Consider the following 19,409-nt stretch of genomic DNA (forward strand, 5'->3'; position numbering starts at 1 on the left):
TTGTCAGTAACATAATGTACAAAATGGCTGATTGCCAGTTGAGAAACAGAATTAGGGACTTCCTGCAAATTTAAATTTTTGATGAATATGTTTGGATTTCAAAACCTACCCTCTGATAGAGCATATTTATTCTTTGTTTATATGTTAGTGCTGTTAGCAACAAAAGACTACAGACAAGGTGTTTTTCATAGGTGAGAACTAACATGCCATGCGATTATTTTGATACTTCCATCTTAAGGAACCAAGTGTTTTTGCTTTATGCAAGGCTACATGTGGCCTGGTCATGAGTGCAGCATAACSTACTAGCCTAACTTCAGCAAAAAAAGCTTCTTCTGCTTTATGTGCTATTAGCCTGGTGACAACCCAAGTGCCGAGGTACCGGGATGGGAGAAGAGGATGGTGGTCTGCTTGGCACCATCTGGAGCACCGTGTGCTCCGCCTCGAAGGAAGAAATGCRGAGTGTGCAGTTGCTGCTGTGGCTGCACTCAGCTTGCTGTCCTGACTGGGGTGGTGCTGCATGGCCCGCTAGGTTTTCCCAGGTTTGCTCTAGTGCTTCAACTCCCTTTTCTTCTCCTTGTTTCTCAGGTGACCATCCATGATCAATGGGTCACCACAGGGGAGAAGTTTAGTGTCACTCTTGTGTTGCCTTGGTCTAGTGACTCCTTGGATTTCAGCTTTCCAGGTTCTTTGCAGTGGCAGGTGGCCTTGGCTGAAGGATCCTGTTAAAAGGGCAGATGTCAGCGTGGCTGAGGACAAGGCTGGGAGGAACACTGTGTGTCTGAGGGGAGCGCTGTCCTGGGAACTTTGCCTAGAGACACACCATGGCTTTGATGAGGCTCCAGTGGGACATGAAATTTGCATCCTGGAGAGTGATTCAGATTGTGAAAATCTTCTCTTAAAAGAAAAAAAAAAAAAAGTAAATAAAGGGCAGGGAGGCTAAATATGGCCTGGATCTAAGTCTGTATCCAACTTCACGAGCTTTTAAATAATATCAAATCACTTGCTGTCTTTTTTTCCTTCCAGTACAGATGCTTCTGAAAGAAGGAGCAAAGAAGCACTTTTTCTGAAGATCTCAGTTACTCAAAATTAATCATTAATTTATATGTCTATAACTGGAAGAAGAAAGGCAGAGGGAGGAAAAAAGAACGCCTCTGTCTGATACAGACTCTGCTTTGACAGCCTACTTGAAAGAAGGCAATAATAGCAGTGTGGAACAGCTGCTATTATGTTTAGTTGTGGAGTGGGACTGTGGAAACGAGACAGTATCTGCCAGTGCCAATTTATTAAATAATAACTTCATGATTTAGAGCAAAGGATCTACAGGCAGCCTGTGTCCTCTCAAAACTGTGCTGAAAATGATCCAAGCAAGTGTTGAGCAAGTTCCTGCAAATGTCTTGAAATGAATATTCAGGATGGCACGGAGCTACGGGGGGAAAGCAACAGGGAAGGGAATGCCAAGGCAGTTTGGGCTGTGATATTCTTGCATAAGTAAGAGGGGACAATCTCTATCCAAAATGGGACCTGCTGGTGCAGAAGAAAAGGGTGACCTATGTAATTTGGGAATTCAGAAGAGGAAAGGAAGATCTCCTGCTGAAATCAGCACAGTATATTAAGGGGTGCTATTACCGGTATTGCCATCTGCAAGATTATTACAGGCAACAGTGTTGTGGCTTCAAAGCTAAGGAAGTGTCATAATCAAAACCAGAATACAGTCACTCTAGAAGGGACTGCAGTAATTGCTGTGTTTTGAGAAAATACGATTTTTGAGGGGCACATTCAGTACTGAAATCTTTCTATATTCAGATACTTTGAAAGGTCTTTAAAGTACATTTACTAATTTACAAATTTCATTATTTCAAAGTTGACTCTTGCCAGAGGGATGAAAACAGATGAAATGAGCTAGAGGGAGTATAAGGATAGTATCCAACTACATGCTGGGAAATTACTACGATGTGTTGTATTCATGTAATGTTAATGTGAAATAGTTAAATTAATTCATATGTTTAGAGTCAGAACCATTTTCAGAGTCCAGACCAAGTGGAGATCAGATGAGTGTTCATTGAGTTAATCAATAATACTGTCTGTGATTTTCCGTTGACTTCCTAGTGCTAAATGGCAAACACTAACAGCCAAATCTGCAGAGGTATAAATTGGCCTAATGGATAATTAGAGCTGTACTGATAAATACTAACTGGGAATCTGGTGTAGATTGTGGACTGGAAAATTAGGAAGTGGAATATGGTTATTTTATAACTTGTTTCATTCATATCTTATACTTCTTGCTATTGTATAGTGTCTTATTTGATTCCTGTTTTGAGTCAACCAGGGATACTGTTTGCAAYAATAATATAAAAAGAATTGGATAGAAATGGATTGCTGGGCATAGAGCATTTGGCAGGACTCCAGGCTGATCGATTGTGCAGGGCTTCAATTTGCCTGAACAACGATGGTAAAAGAGATGAGTAAAAGACGGGCATTGATGGTTTGATTCCTTTATATTCTGTGTGGTGTGTTACTTCACCTGTTGCCATTCTGTTTGCAAAATAAATTGTATCTATTAATCCCCATATGTTTGTGGATGTAGCTGATCGATTCATTTTACAGTCCCATCTAAGACTCTTCTAGCCGTAGCTCTGGTAATGCTTAAATATAACCCAATGTAATTTGTAATTGTTATTAACCTACAAATAAAAATAGCATCTGAGTACTGTGCATCTGTTTCTTGCATATTGGTTGAGGCCTCTAGTGTTTTGTTGGGSTTCTTGTTCTTTTGTGATAGCTTCTTTTCTCTGAGATGAAAAATTACAGAAATTGAGTGGATGGAAAGATTATTTAGAGTCATTAAGTCATTTAGAGTCATATAAAAGCATTAAATTTTTGGAGGGAATAGTAAACCTCATGTTTTAGAGTTTAGTCTTGTTTAAAAATCAGATTGTGAGCTTTTGGGGAAGAAGGGATTGCAGGTAACTCCAAACCACAGGTTTGSGATATTCTTAAGCCTTCTGTGTGGTGCTAGAGCCTGTGTGAACGTAGCCACGGTCTTGTCAAAGTCTACACAGTGTTGACAGCACTCACCTTAGCCACATTGTCAGGCCTGAAAGACTTGGGTGCAGATATAGTCACACCAAACTGGGACAGGAGGTGCTTTTAAGCCTCCTTGTTTGATTGCAGATCAAGCTGTCTTGTCTGTCCACACCCTGCAGTCAAGTAGTSAAGGTGCAGATCATTTTTCTCTAGTTTACATTTAGTAGCTACCAGATATATTTTTTGAACTTGTTCTTTGAGGTTCTCCTTTTCCAACTGCCTACATCTTTCCACTATTGCCCATTATGAAGCTTTTTTGCCCRTTGTCTTCTAGACTTGGTGTTAGCTCATTTCAAAAGGCTGTTTTATGGCACTGATCTAGTATTTTGCAGGTGCTATGGATGCTTTTTTTCATATTGTCTGCACCCAGTCAAATCTCTGTCTTCAGTATTTCTGTGAGTGTAGGATTAGATGTCAGGAGGACATATGTTGGCATCTGTTACAGCCTATGGGTGCCAACAAGATCAGAGCATAACATCTAGTGATCTGTAATGTCTAAATACAGCACCARTGAATGCCACAGCTGCCTTGAAATCTCACATTCAGAATCTTTGAATGAAATTCTTTTTCTTGTACAGTTGTACACAAAAGTCAAATATAGATTCTGTGATGGAGACCAAATGAGGGCTTCTAGAAGCAGTTTTTTCCCTCCAGGGYGTTCACCATGGGGTAATTTCTCAAGTCGTGCTTGCACATGGTAAAAAAGTGTGCTGCAGAACCACCAGGAGTGCTGCACTTGGCACTGGGGAGCGGGTACTTCTGGTGCAGGTCCTGCTCCCTTGCACCTTGCTCACAGCAGAGCAAACTGAGCGCCCCTCTGTCGGAACAGTGCTCTGTGTCTTATTTCTGTGTGCTGAAATGATGTCTTCAAAAAGCTTGGAGTCCAAGTGCTTGAGCATGTTTTCTGGATTTGTGAAGGAAAAAATCATCTTTCTTAAAGATGACATAGTACTCTTTTCCCCATGAGAATCAGATTAACTGCTCAGATTTGTGCCATTTTTTCAGGCTCAGTGACTGAGAAAATGAAAATGAATCTAGTCTGGATTTCCTAATGGCAATAGAAAGTCTATCAGTTTTATCCCTAGGACAGCCCGTGCTGGAGTGCTGATAAACTAGCTGTCAGTGCGCTTGTTAACGTGCGGGAGGAATCCTTATTCTCGGCATCACAGGTGTCCTTGCAGCAGAGTTTGGTGTTTGTACAATCAAAAAAAAAAAAAAATGCCTTGCCTTTAAAATTCTTGTGGTGCTGCATTTCAGATTGCAGTGGCTTCCTCACAGGGGTCTTAAGTCACAGGAAAAACATTTTAAGGCATCAATCTTTCACTGGTTTKGTTATGAAGCATCTCTTTATTCAGTCACACTTCCTGATTTCCTTTAGCTTAGCCTCAAAATTGTAAGTAAAGACATAGGAAAAAAAAAAGAACATGATGCAAAGGATCTTTGGAATTGCACAGTTGCACTGCTCAGGTTTAACATGAAATATAACATTATTTTAAAAAATAGTGAGCATAACAAGATAAGAACTGTAGTGATGGGTCCTTATCGCCTATCAGCCATGGGTTAGGAAAGGATTGTGCTATATATTGCAAAGAAAAAATCACAGATCTAAGAGACCAGAGATAGRCAAAATGCAAAATCAAGCATCCAAAATACTTTTCAATACTTTTTGTTGCCAAAAATATGGAATAACTGTTAAGAGCCATGCAATCACCACCAATTGCTTAATGGAGAAAAATTTCTCTCTTGTTAGCAAGGGTATTAAAAGCTGTTATTTGTGAAAAGAAATCAAATAAAAGCACAGGGATCAGAGGTTCTCTGATTTCTGTGTGTTTTTATTAAATTTTTTTTTTTTTTTTTCGTGTGAACATTGCTTCTGGCTGTACAGTACATAACAAGTACTGCTTTATGTTCCTGTGTGCGTGGAGAGAGGGAAGGATAGGATGCAGCAACGGGCTGTTCTCTTTATCAGCCTCCCCAGTCTCATACTGCCCTTTGCGGCTGTCCTGTCACTGGTCACACTCGGGTTATGAACAAGGATTAAGGTGGGGAGGCGCTCGCTGTGGRAGATGCCGTTTCGTGTGCTCAGCAGGGCTGCCTGGGGTCACTGCAGCCCCTTGCTGGTCCCCAAGCTGCGAGTTCACAATTCAAGTGCTGCTGATTGCCCTGGGAGATAGGACTTGGATGCTGATGACATACTCAGCCTGACCGAGCTGATGCTGGAATAAAATATGCCCCAACCTATTCCTGGCACTTTAATGTTATGCTTAGAATCAGACATGCCTCTTGCTATTTTTTCCTTTGTCAAATGTTCACGTTCTTACATGCTGCTCCCTGATCTAGGTGAAAAATAGCTAATATGGTACTTTACTTCTGAGACTAGTATTTAACTAGCATGTCAGATGTGATAGAAATTTCTGATGCAGGGAGCTTTCACGGCAAAAAGGAGAAATAACAGGAGATTTGTTTGCTCTGTTTGCTAAAAAGCAAAGCAAAAGCTTGAAAGAAACAATTTGTGGAGCAGACAGTTGCTCAGGCTCTGCCCCTGAGTATTTTGTTTCAAGGAAGTGTGTGCATGGTCCTCTGATATGGCTGTTCATCAAAAACAGGGCTCTGCAGAATGCTCATTCATTGTGCTATAGGATATAGGATATTCCTCCATCTTCATACATGTAGTTAAATTAATAAACGATAGGGTCATAGAAACCTGCCTGTCATAGGATGTGCCCAGTATCATGCAGGCACACTATTTTTTTTCTTTTAGATTGAGATGGATTTCTTGTTCCATGAATCCTTTTATGTTTTTGCCTAATAGTCACCCTTTCAATTTTGCATCAATAAATAAAAATAGCTTCTTAAATTTTTTGTTTGKTTTTTTTTTGTAGGAGAGGTTTTAAGAATTTTAAGTCATTCTTACACCTTTTTTAGAATTTTCAGCGCAGGACACAAACCACCTGCATTTTGGTTTTATCTGTTTGTGTGTGTGTGTATGGCTTATTTGTTTTTGTTTGCTTAGTTTTTGTCTTTTTGCAGTTAGCATACACACAAGCAGTCCCATCTCCTTCTTCATCTACCTTCTCAAGCAGTCCCATCTCCTTCTTCATCTACCTTCTCTCCAGTGTACAGCCTAGAACTTCAGACCATGTTGCAAAAAGACAGTGGCCAAAGAGTACCTGCCGATTCTTGAATTTAATTGATTGTTTCCATTTCTGCACTTGTAAGGCAGAAACGTCCCGAATGCTGCCCAAGTTTAGAGCTCTGCAGGGTTCTGGTAGCCCACCCCGTGCTCTGCTGAGCTGCTCAGGGCCGGGGAGGTGGGGAGCAGGGAGCAGGGCTGCTGAGATGAGGATGAGCTGCTGCCGTGTCGCCGTGGTGCCCTCGGTGAGCGTGGAAACGGGCCTGATCTGTCCCGCTCTGCCCTGTGGCAGCATCTGYGGCCTCTGCCAGGCTTCCACTGATGTTCATGTCACAGTTCTCTGAGAAAGACTGGCTCATTTAGAGCCTTCTGTTTGGTGGAGCTAATAATTCATTTAATAGCGAGCAGGGGCCCTCAGGAAGGCCCTGCTATTCGAGGAACGCTCCCCGTGCCGCCGTCTCTGGGCACTCTCGGCACGAAGTCTCTCCGGAGGTGGCTCGTCTGGGAAGAGGTGGGAGCCCCTCTGTGCTAAGTAGCGTCGTAGAAAACATTGCAGTGCCTCTTCCTACACAAATAATTACAGGCCTGCGAGGAAGTTGGAAAGTGAGAGAGAAAGCTTGCTCTCAGKGGGGCAACAGGTATTAATTTTTTCTTAAAGAATAGTTTCCCTAGCAGAATTGGCCTTGACATCCATAGTTATGACACATGCTCACAGTGTTTAGAGAGCTAGAAATATAATTACCGTTTGCTTTTTCTTATTTCTTTACTTTTCAGCGCAGCATTGAGGGCTTGAAATGTGATATTAACTGATGCAGCATTCTAAGAAAAAAGAAACTGAAGCTTCTGCAGGAGGGAGCTGTTAAGAGRCTGAATGTGGGTATACTTTATGCACACTAAGTGTACTAGGATAAATTGAATAATGATTAATGTAATCAGATTTTTAGCCACAGCTTGCATGTAGTGCTGTGATAATTGCCGGTTATCTTTGGCCTAAAAACAAAGTAGACCTTTCTCCATCTTCTGTCTGGTTTGGTTTTATGAGTTACGAGATGCTCACTAACAGCTTGGCTTGGGGCAGATGTTGGAAAAAAAGTGGCGTGCAGACCCTGGTCATAGTTCTGAAGCTGTCTCTTAAAAAATAACTTAAAATTATAATATTTCTGGCCAGATCAAGGGCACATTGTTTTTCATGGTTCTGGAGACTCCTGGCAACATTCAAAGGCTGCCCTTAGAAGCAGTTGTAATGATGTTCAAAAAAATCCAAAACATAATCCTCATGCATATTTCATAGTTGACAGGGAGATGCCAGAGAAACAGTAGTAAATTGTTGCTAAAACAACCTCTTGTGCATGAAAACTTTACTTGGTTAGAACGACTAGTGTTCTGTATTCAGCCTCTCTGAGGTTTTTGCTTTGCTCTCTAGAGCAATCTTTCTACCAGACAAAGCTTGTATCACCCAAGCAGCTCAAATGCTGCAGCTCATGGGATTGCAAAGGCTGAACCACGTCGCTGTTGTTGGCACTGTCTGATGGGGCTTTGGCTGGGAGAGCAGTCCTCGGCCCTCTTGAAAAGGAAGTGAAACACAATATTAAGGTGCAGCAAGTGTTGGAACTCAGCCTTTGGCTTCCTCAAAAGCACCAATCAACTAGGTTATGATTCACAGGGTATGAGCGGGGTTTTGTTTTTTTTGTTTGCTGGGGAGGGGAAGGGAGGATTGGATGAGGTGGGATGGGGAGAGTGTCTGCTTTGGTTTCCTGTATGCCAGAGGTCAAAGGAATTTGTCCTGACTGTCCTCCACGGTGTCTAAGCAATATACAGCAGAAATATAGAAATGTGCTCTGAAATACAGCAGAAGCAATGGAAGAGGGAGAGGAGAGCAAAATGTGCCCCTGAACACGCAACTGTGCTTCTACCTGCTTGTGTTTTTGCTGTGATTTGTGAATTTCCAGAAAGTGATTGCTGCCATTAGGAGCATGTTGGGCAGCTCYGTTCATTTCAGTACTTCTATTTTTGATGGTATTTACCATGTTTGTGTTAAGAAGTCGAGCCACCAGAGAGGCAGGGGGAGAGTAGTTATGAGGCAGCTATGCTTGTCCTCTCTATGGATGCTGTGTTAAAACTTAGAAACCAAAAATAGTAGCCTCACTGTGTCTCTTTGTAAATCTCTGTGGAGCTGAAGAAACAATTCTAAACAGAAGCATGTTCTCCCTGAGGGCCTATTTTCAGCACTGAGTCCAATTATTTTTTAAATAGGGGCCTTAGCCCTCTAGGGAAGCCATAAATACATCCACAGCTGAGCTGTAGTGGACTATATATTCCTGATAATCTTATTAAGGGACTTCAGTAAGGCAAACAGGAGACTGCTTCCTCTAGTCAAAGTCCTGGCAGCTCTTTTTCTTGCAGTGTAGGTGATACTGCACATCTTGCTCCTGAATATCTAACTAGTGTTTGGCTACATCTAAGTTTGTCAGAATTTAATGTCCCAGTGGTTGAAATTGAAATATATTTTTTTGGATCATGCATGATGCAAATATTTTGTTTTCTCTTGCTAATTATGGCTAAGGTTGAGAGGTAAGAAACAAAACTTTTGATCCTTGGGGAAGGGCAAGAGATGAACAGACAGAATAATTTGGGATGGAAAGGAGCTCTGGAAGTCATCTGATCCAACACTCTACTCAAAGCAGAAGCTAATCCAAAGCTAATTGTGCTGTCCAGCTGAGTTTTGAGCCCTTGGCTTTCTGGGCCCCTGTTCCCTTGCTTACCCACTTTTGTGAGGAAGATGTTTTTTCTTTTTTTTCTCCTCATGTCTAAGTGGAATTTCCCTTGCTGCAGCTTTTCACTGTTGTCTCCTGTTTATGTGTSTACACTGCAGAGAAGATGGAGCCTAACTCTTTTCAGTGACATCTCCCCTCCCTCCTTTCCCTTAAAGTAACTGGGCCCCTTTGAACTTCTCTTCTCCAGGACAAATAGACCCCACTCTCAGCCTTTCCTTGCAGATCATGTGCCCCAGGTCTCTGCTGAACATGCCACAGTTTGTCAGTATTTCCTTGGTCCTGAAGAACCAAAAGCTAGACACACTATTCCAGATGCAGCCTCAGACATGCTGAGTRCATTCATTATTTACCTTTACCTGCCTGCTGCACTCTTGAGAACCCACAGCAATCTGCATTTGCCTTCCCTCCTGCAAGGGCACGTTTTTGACTTGTGTGTAACCAGTGTGCTAGGACTACCAGGGCTTTTCTACAGAGCTTTCTGAGTTGCTTTTCTGTCAGTTGGCCCCCAGCCTGTGCTGCTGAATGGAGTTGCCCGGTCCAAGGCTTCCTGTTTGTCTCTGGACCCCGTAAGGTTTGGGTCAGCCAGTTCTCTTCCACTTTGTTGAAGTTTTTTTGAATAACAATTTTCCCCTTCAGAGTTATCAATCTCTTTCCCAAGCTGGTGTCATCTGCAAGCTTGCTGATGGGGCTCCCTATTCCCATCTGGTAAAGCGACACTTAATCAGATGTTGCTGATAAAGACTCCAGTGTTGAGTCCCAAGGAGTTAATTGTAATCTGCTGCCAGTAACACTTTGTACTGTCATCTCCTAAACTTTAGCCTGATGGTCCCCTGGTGGTTTTTCACACAATTTGTAATGCACTTGTCTAGTCCCTTTATCCCCAGTTAGGCTATAAGGATGTTACGAGGGCCTGTGTCAAAAGTTTTGCTGAAGAAAAGGAGAAAAAAAATCCATTACTCTTCTCCAAATCAATCATTTTGGCCTAGAGGGCAGACGAGTTGGTCAGTTATGTTTTGCCTCTGCTAAATCCATGCTGGCTGGTCCCAGTGACCTTTCTGTCCTTCGTAAACTGGAGATGGCTTCTCTGAGGACYTGTGCTGTCATCTTCCCTGGGACTGATATGAATCTGATAGATTGTTCCCCAGATCTTTCTGCTTTGCTGTTTTGCAGATGCAGATAACTTTTGCTCTKTGCCAAACGTAGCGACCTCCTCCAGTCATGATGACCCATCCAAAAAACACAGAGCAGCCCCGCAATGCCCTTGGCCTCTTCCTCCAGCACGTCCATTCAACCAAAATTGTTTCCTGCCTTAGCTCTGTGTTTTCTCGTGCAGTGGGGGAGACTTATGCTGTAAKGAGGTATTATTTCAAGAATAGCCATTGTTTTTGTGCATGCCTTTGCATTTTAGGTCGTTCTCCTACAGGATCCTGCTTACTCATTTGCTAAACAAGCTCATACTGCTTTCCTAAAATTCTGGCTCTTTGTTCTGATACTTGCCTTCCTCCTTTCCTTAAGGTCTTCAACTCTGTCACCATATGGCCGCTCTATCTATGGCTGACCTTTGCATCCCTATGCAGTTCTTCCTTATTCATAGCAGATCCTACTGTGCACCTTGTCTACTTGAAGGAGTGCTGTGGGGGAAAAAATTCCCTCCAATGCTGTCCAGGTTGCCTATGTCCTGTTGTTTTGCCCTTCAAGACCTTAATAATGAAAAATTATTTTTCTAAGCTATCCTGCTTGTAATGCTCAATAGCTTTCAACCATGCTGTGTTTTCCCCTCTCTCCCACTCTCTTCTCTGTGTTTTGCTTTAACAATATTAAAAATTGTCCACTGACATGGTGTTCATTCTCGTTTTTGGCTCTGACAATTGTGCTATTTCTCTTGACTTGACTGTAGTAATCAAGTTTAACTTATTCTTCTGCAAATTTAGGTTGCCAGATGCTGTAGGCTGGGCAAGGAAAGATAAAAGGTCTAATTAATCTTGCTATTATTCTGGGGCCACTGCTGCAATCAGTTAATAATGTTATACATATACCCTTGTTCTTCTGCATAAAATTCTAGTGGAATTGGAGAGGCTTCAATGGACAAAGCATTTACTTCGTGAGGGTTTGCAAGATCTATCCTTTGTTTATATCAGTAACTATGCCCTGTTTTAAACAAGACTGGATTTACTTTGATTTCTAGATTATTGCAGGTTACATTGAGCAGCACATTTAATATATCTCATTGATTTTTCCCTGTAATGCTGCTGAGATGCAAGCTACTGCTCTAATTATTTGTTTTATCATTCAAATTATGTATGCTGATCTGGTCCCCTGGGATATCACTATGTAACCAGATACTCCATGATCGATTCCAACTCTGCAAAGAGTGTGGGATCACTTCAACACTTAGCAGTAGAGAACATCATCCAAACTGAATTTAAATATAATGCATTTCAAAGATAGAACTATGAAAAGCAGGGGTGTACAAAAATGTTAGATGGTTGTCTAATTAAACAAAGACAAATTCAAACCAAAGTTTAAGATAGTTTGTCGTGACTGCGTTTATTGTTAAAAAAGAAAATCTCGTAACTGTCACTTCAATTTGTAGGGTTTGTTCCATCTCAGCTAAAATAGCATCCCCATCAGCAATGACTGACTAGCAGCGTTTTATTAATGTGATACTTATTTGCCACCAAATTCAGGTTTGGGAAAGCAGCTTTCAGGAGCACTCTGAAAGTGTGCTAGCACCTGCTMGAAGGCAGGGCAGGTGCTCTGAGCTCATTGTGCTGCTAGAAGCTGGAGAGCTGAGGGCCCAGTGCTGCACCCCATTTCAGAAATGCAAATCCTGCTGGCCAGAAGAGCTTTGCRAGCTGCGCGTGTTAGACCCCAACGGCAGGACCTCCTTCCTGCAGGGAATTTGGCCAGAAGCATCCTCCCCGGCTGGCACGGGAGGAATGCAGCCTTGCTGTATAAACTGCCAGATTTACTGCCGGGTATTTGGAAAGCTGATGGTATACAGGAGTGAGAAACCTCTCCTAAATTCAGGTTGTCTCTCAGTAAAGCAAAACAAAGTCCCTTACAGAAGACTTCTAATGTATTTACAGATAGAAGGATGTTTGCATATGCTCTTAGTTTTATCAGTAAAAGGTCTAAATGCTGCTCAAATGTATGAATTTTCCTTTTTCTCTTTTTCTGCTCTTTTCTTTTCTTGAAACAAAGAGAATTTTGCGTTGCAAATTGCTTTGTATTTTTTTGTGTAACTGTGTTAGGTTGTGAAAAATTGCAGCTTCTGTACATAGGCATGTGAAATAGCRTATTCCATTCTTGTCGAGAGCATACAATAGCACTTCTTTATTTTAAGCAGTGGAAATCAATGCTATTCTTGGCTGCATTTGTTATATTTAAGTAGTTTCCTCTATGGGATGCAAAGATTTCAGATGCATATTTAAAAGGAACAAAATACTAAGTAACTTGATTGCAGACTAGATGAGATTTGAACTAGAGAGGAGTTCAGAAAGGTTACATGTTTTAGGCATTTTTCAATCAATATTTTAGTATTTTAGCTGACCATAAGGGACTTTCTGGGAGTAGGATTGTTCTGCAAACCGTGTACAGTGCTTCATTCGGAGTCTCTCCTACTTTTTTGTTTTTGTTGGGATTTTTTCTTGTTGTTGTTGATTCTAGGGGCCTTTCCTATTAGGTGACTTCAGTGTTTGACTTATTTTGAGGTTCTGAGGTACTGACTTCAGTAAAGTTAAAGGTATAAGTAAGAGGTAAAGAGTAGGATTCAAGCTTCAGAACTGATGTTGCCTTTCATTCAAATTGTTGTGAAGTGCCAGTGRAATAAATATTGCCTGATCAACATACTTTTATTGAGTAAAAGGTCAAGGGAGGAGTCTGTGGGTGAACGTTTGTGCATATTAGGATCATTTATTAACAAAGAATCACTAATAATTTTTAATATGTGAATGCAATATTGATTGTTTTCTTTTGTTGTGTTTTTAGGGTCTCATGACTCATTTAGCTTCTACATCGATGAAGCCTCTCCGGTTGGGCCTGAACAGCCAGAAACTGTCCAGAACTTTGTCTCTGTATTTGGGACAGTGGCTAAAAAGCTGATGAGGAAGTGGTTGGCTACGCAGACAATGAACTTCACTAGCCAGCTGGGGGCAGGTATTCGGTATTTTGATCTTAGGATTTCCACCAAGCCCAGAGACCCGGACAATGAGCTCTACTTTGCCCATGGTTTATTCAGTGCCAAAGTCAATGAAGGCCTGGAAGAGATCAATGCTTTTCTCACTGACCACCCCAAAGAAGTGGTCTTCTTGGACTTCAATCATTTCTACGGCATGCAGAAATGCCATCACGAGAAGCTTGTCCAAATGCTCAAAGACACATACGGAAACAAAATGTGTCCAGCGATATTTGCCCATGAAGTAAGTCTCCAGTACCTGTGGGAAAAGGAACACCAAGTGCTGGTGTTTTATCACAGCCCAGTGGCTCTTGAGGTACCGTTTCTTTGGCCAGGTCAGATGATGCCGGCACCCTGGGCGAACACAACAGATCCGGAAAAACTGATTCAGTTTCTCCAGGCATCAATCACCGAAAGAAGAAAGAAGGGCTCCTTTTTTATATCGCAAGTCGTGCTGACGCCAAAGGCTAGTACAGTGGTGAAAGGAGTTGCTAGTGGTCTTAGAGAAACAATCACAGAAAGGTAAGTTTGGGGAAGGTAATGTGTTTTGACTGTGTTGAATCTGTATGGTATTATTGCTTATCTAGTTCCTTTTGAAGAAATCCAGCAGGTGTGTTTCCTTTTTCCATTGTACTGTGGGATACAGTGGGAATTTAGGCATAATCCTAAAATATTTAAAGACAAACACATTTAAGGAGAAAYTTTTGTGTATTGAAAACAATCTGGTACTAAAGCCTGATGAGATATTATTGGATTAGCAAKTTTTTTTCCACGAATGAAGCTTTTTCTTTTGTTTCTTCTTGAGGGAAGACTCTGCAGATCATTGTAGTGGTGGTATAGATGAAATACTGTGTTGACAGGCCATTAGTTATTACATTACAAAAGCCACTGTCCATGCAAGGCACACGTTCTGACTTTGATAAATCACAGCCAATTTTCAGCTTAAAGGCATATATCTAGGACTATGTTCTTGACAACTTTGTGGGAAACCTGAAATTTAATGCCAAGACGTAAGAGCTGTTTCTAAACAGCAACAACAAAAAATGTTGTAAAGTGGAAAATTTTATAATGGGGATCAATGGCCTGTTAATGTTCTGCTCTCTGGATGGATGTGCCTGTGCCAGGAAAGTCTTTTGGGAATGCTGTATCCTGGTAGATGATGAATGGCGCAATGACTATAACACAACACCTGGCAATAAAAACATGCCTCATTTTTGAGAAGCACTTAGCCATTTGGATGACAGCTTTCCCAAGTGAATGTAGACTAGAGGAGAAAAAAAAARTCACCTGCCATGATAAACTGGTGACACAAAAGATTTTATGAGCAGCTGAATATGAATCAGAAATGCTTGTACAAATGTACCTGTGGTTGCTCGCATATCTGCCCCCTARGTATTGATAGTCTCCATGTGACTGGGAATCTCCCTTACTGGTGCATCTGAAGAGCACTTCTCTGTACAGAAATTCTACTTTGGCTATTGATTTTACTGTTAARCGATCAGATTGTTTGGAGAGCTCATTCTTGTTGTGTTATTTGCTCTGATAAACATTACTGTGTGTTCTTAATAACATGAAGTTGCACAGTTGAGAAATTACTTTTTTTTTCTTAGTTAGCCAGTAACATTTTTTCCTCTCTAGCTAAAAATGTGCTTTCTTGGAGCTCCTTGGGAGAAAATAAAAGTAGAAATATTGGATATGTTTGGATGAGTTTTGAATGACTTGAACTTTTGAACTCTTATTATCTCTTATCTAAATCAAATTTTGAGTTTATCACCAATTTATATACAATGCCAGTAAATATTAGGAAAGAAATACCTGACAGTGTTTTCTTTCTGTTTTTTTTTTTATTTCTCCAGATTTTAATGGAGATTTCTTGTGAGCCACAGTGTGTAATCAAATCTAGTCTAAAAATTTATTTTTCCTTCTTTGCGTGGATCTTAATCATTGCAAAACAAATTGACTTTCAAAAGTATCTTTAGAAAGTATTTTTCTTCCWGAGTGTGGTATCATCATGAAATTCTGTTACTGCCATGCACTGCAGGAGGACACAGGCTTGGAATATATACATTAACCTTATAGGTTAACTGAGCTCATATATTGAGCTTACTGAAATAACTGTTCTGAAAGTAGCCTTCAAGTGTGCTCCAAACCATTCCTCATGTGATGAGGATCCTGTTAAAAATAAACAGATGGGCAATTCAAGGATGCAAAGCAATTTGCAATAAATACAAAATTATCTCAGATATCACAGCATTAATATTTCAGAAAGGTAGGAAGTATGTAATCCATACCAAAAGCATCAGGGAATATGTACCAGCTGTGCTATTTGCTACTTTGCACCATCTAATTTTTTGTAAAAATGTAGTTTTGTTCCTTTCATAATAAATATGTAGCTCAGATTTCRCTTTTGTGTCTAGGTGAAGGAAAAACATAAATTTTCATTTGCAGTCACTTTATCACTTTATAGATTTATAAATTTTGATTTTAAGGTTATCAAAAGATACTTCACACTGAGAATATGGCATTTTGGTTTTGGCAGCAGTTTTGTAATGGTAGCAGGACAGGATCCTCCCCCCCTTTTTTTTTTTTTTTTGGCAGACTCATGGAATTTTGGAAGATCTGAATGCAGATCACTTCTGAAGATGTGAATCTGGATTAAGGCTGTATTTATCAAATCAGTGTGTTGTCTCTTTCTACCCCCTTCCCTTCTTCTTCTGCCCCCTTTCCCCACACTCACACCCAGTTAAGTAGTTTATCTAAGAAGCAGAGAAGTAGTTCTTACTGACATTTTCAAACAAACCCTTTGGTCTTCTCTCTCATTCCTCTCTGCACAGTTGTACTAAAATTTTGACTAACTTCTGAAAACAGAGTGAAGCTTGGATCCCTTTGGATCCAATGAAATACCAGATTTTCATTTCTAAAGTTTRTTACTCATGCAATGATTTAAGGTTTTAAGAGCAATGACCTGCTGTGCAGGGAAAACACGTTCTTCCCAGTTGCAGCATCCATCAGAACGGGAAAGGTTAAAGGAGCCGCCGTGCAGCAGCCCGTGCTCCTTCCTGCTGTTTTGCAGGCTGCAGCGTGAAAGAGCCTGATTAAACCTTCCTCCCCGGCCAAGATGAGGTGGTCYGTGAGTTACTGCCCTGTGGCCAGGCTGCCCATTGTGGCAGCGGAGCAATATCCGAGGGCAGCAGACATTTGGCAGTGATGCTCATGAGCTGTTTTTATCCCCAGAAATGAGAAATTATTTTCTTCCTGACTTTGTTTCGTACACCGTAGTGGTAGATGTGCTAGATGGGAGGCCCGTGGTAATCTAGATAAAAGGAGTTGCACATCCTCCTAAGATTAAATTCATCAGAGGATGCGTAACGGGACTGTTTCTTACTGATAATGACTGCTCACTGCCTCTGCTGTGCTATTACATATGATACTCAGTGGGATAATAATTTGGAAGCAGGAGAAATTATGTCACCAGGCTTTCTGTCCTGCACAAATGCAAGGGAGAAAAGCCATTTCTTATAAGCTCTTCCTAGCCCTGTCAAGTCACCATTACAGCTTTTGTCTTCCCTGCAGGAACGAGGACAAATTCTCACATGCTCCTACGTTATGTTTCTTGGATTTGATGAAAAACTTTGAGGACTAACAATATGTTTTCAGGCTTAACATTCTGTCATGCACAGTGTACATGCCAAGAAATATTCTTTGATTAGCAAACACTATGTACCAAATGAATTACATTTCCTCTGCTTATTGAATTAACTTCACAGTGAGGCAGCTGCCTTTAGTACCTCTGAAAGACGGTCGTGAAACAACCTTTTTGAGTACAGAGCTGTTCTTCGTATTAATCTRGTTTGTTTTTTACCTCTGTTTGGTAAATAACATTAGAGATAATCATGATATTCTGCTCTTTGTTGTCTCTGGGGTTGAATAATATACCATASAGGGCTCCTTTAGAGGACATAGAAATTTTGAAGTACTTCTAAAGCTTTTAAGGAATGGAAAATAAACAGATATCCAGCCTATTGTCAAATTAATCTCTAAGGATTATGTTTCCTACAGCTCACAAGTGACTAAATCCTTGCCCACCATGCTAAAGCTTCCCCCTTAGCAACCAAAGCAAAAATAAATAAATAAATAAATGAATGAATGAAATAAATAAGAATCCTGCACATGGGAAGCTTTGAARTGGAGGCAAAACATAGGCAGTATTAATAAAAGGGACAGTAAAGTAGGCCAGGAAGCTGTCTGGAGAAAAGCTACTCTGGGTGCCGTTATAAAGCAAGCAGGGTCAGATTTAGCCAGCACATAGGTGGATGTTAAATGAAAAATACTCCCAGAACTTGGAAGAAATGGGATTTTTAGTCACTTACCGGCACAGGGCATGGGGCTTTCCTCCTCCCAGCTGCATCTCAGCCAGCTTAATTTTTGAGAGTTTAGGTGATGCTGCAAGAGTGGGATTTTTGTGATGTTTCCAATCCGTAGCTTGTACTGACTGATGCCATTTTTGAATTATGTGGAAAAGGAGCAGCAGCAGCAGTGTTAACTGTGTTTTTATAACTAGGGAGGCATCCTTCCTGCTTGTAGCCGTGGGTCTGTCTGCACCGGGAGCTGCAGGAGAGCCGCAGGTTCCGATGGGGCAGTTAGGGGCCGGGATCCAGCTCAGCCGCCGCAGCGCAGGCACCGCGCGAGTCCCGGCACTGCCGACAAGCAGGGCCAGACTCCGGCCCTCACTAATGTACTCGGGACCAGCATCCCCGTTCCTCATTACATTGGGCTTTGGAGGCAGGTTTCCTTTTTTCACCTGGTGAAAAGCTGTTGTTCAATAGCCTGTTCCTTTATTATGAACTTTAAAATTACATTGTGCGATCCAACTAAATCCTTCAATTACCCTCATTATTTTTTTAGTCCATCCTGACAAAAGGCAATAGCTATGTTTTTGCACAAATGAGCACAGGGAGACCTTGACTTTGGGTCATGGATATTCAGTTACTTGCAGACATTTTAGTGTCATTTCATCATCAAAGAGCGTCTGTGCGGACAAAGATTCCAGCATAGTATTCCCCTGGGAAGTGCTGGTTGATGCTGTCTGATGGCTTTGTCTGGTCTTGAGTCTGCAATAGTATTAAAATGCCACAGAACAGCACAAGATTTTTGATAACTTTGTCAGGGAAAAGTATGTCTCTAAATACATACTAACAGCCTGTGGGATGTAGTCTACAAGGGAAGTTGACTTGGCAATCACCAGTCTTGTCTTTTCCTGGATATGGCATGCATATAACTTATCATGTTAGGCACTAAACCACCTATTTGTAACTACTGCATATGTTGTCTGGCTCCTCATAGCTTAATCCATCCTGTCGACACGCTCACTGAGCAGCATCAAGTTTGCATATACAGAAAGCAGCAAGTGTATTTCATTGTGAGAAGCAAATTTTCATTCCCACAGCCCTGCTGCTTTGTGCTGTCACTGCAATCTACTTGTCTCAAAGATGCCATGCTTCGATCCACGCAGCTGCTATAATGAAATTGCAAGTGGCTTATTAAGCCAGTTGGGTTTTCTTTGATCTTTCTGACATTACTTGATTACTATGGAAATACTACAACCAACAGATACTAACAAATGCTGACCCTGGGGAAATGTATTTGTCAGTACAGGCTCTGTGGCTGCCTAGCTGCTTTATGCTTTTGTGAAGGGAGCAGTTCCTTGAAGGGTTAGTCCTTCTCCTTTTCATTTGTAAGGYACAAGATGAGCACTGAGATTTGCACAAACAAGCTTTCAAAGATATATTTTCAAGGTAACTTTCAAGCTGATAGTGACATTCTGTAATCCAAAGACTAACTCATACAAATACAAGCTTAACAGTTATGACAACATTTAGATTTGTGTGGTATTAGCATACCACCAGACATTGCATTTAGGACTATACAAGTAACTAGATCTACAGCAGCAGCATTATCATCTTCTAAGTGAAGAGTTGGGTAATTCTGGATTAACTAACATATAATCAACCAGTGCATGTTTAGAAGTTTGAATTTTTAATTGCCGCTGTCTGCTCCATGCTSCTGGAGTAATGTGAATGGAAAGTTGTCAAAAACTCCCTGTCAGCTCTTAAAACTTTTACACATGCTGTGTCCTTTCAAATGCATCTGGACAACTCAGAGCTTCCTCCATGGCCTTGGCAGTTTTTGGAGGTGTAATCTAGGGAGAACTCATTCATACCCTTTCTGGAGAAATCATCTG

General features: G+C 41.1%; 1 protein-coding gene across 1 annotated transcript in view; it reads left to right on the plus strand.

The window, feature by feature from the left end:
* The first annotated feature begins 383 nt into the window (after positions 1-383).
* The window catches only part of PLCXD3 (phosphatidylinositol specific phospholipase C X domain containing 3), a 39,554-nt gene continuing 20,528 nt past the window's right edge, over positions 384-19,409 (plus strand). The window contains exons 1-2 of the mRNA XM_026035659.1: positions 384-459; positions 12,982-13,690. Coding sequence (XP_025891444.1) covers positions 384-459; positions 12,982-13,690 — 785 coding nt within the window. The remainder of the gene's footprint in view (positions 460-12,981; positions 13,691-19,409) is intronic.

This window comes from Nothoprocta perdicaria, unplaced genomic scaffold (genome assembly GCF_003342845.1).
Source record: "Nothoprocta perdicaria isolate Ctin4 unplaced genomic scaffold, notPer1 scaffold_1, whole genome shotgun sequence".
Lineage (NCBI taxonomy): Eukaryota > Metazoa > Chordata > Aves > Tinamiformes > Tinamidae > Nothoprocta > Nothoprocta perdicaria.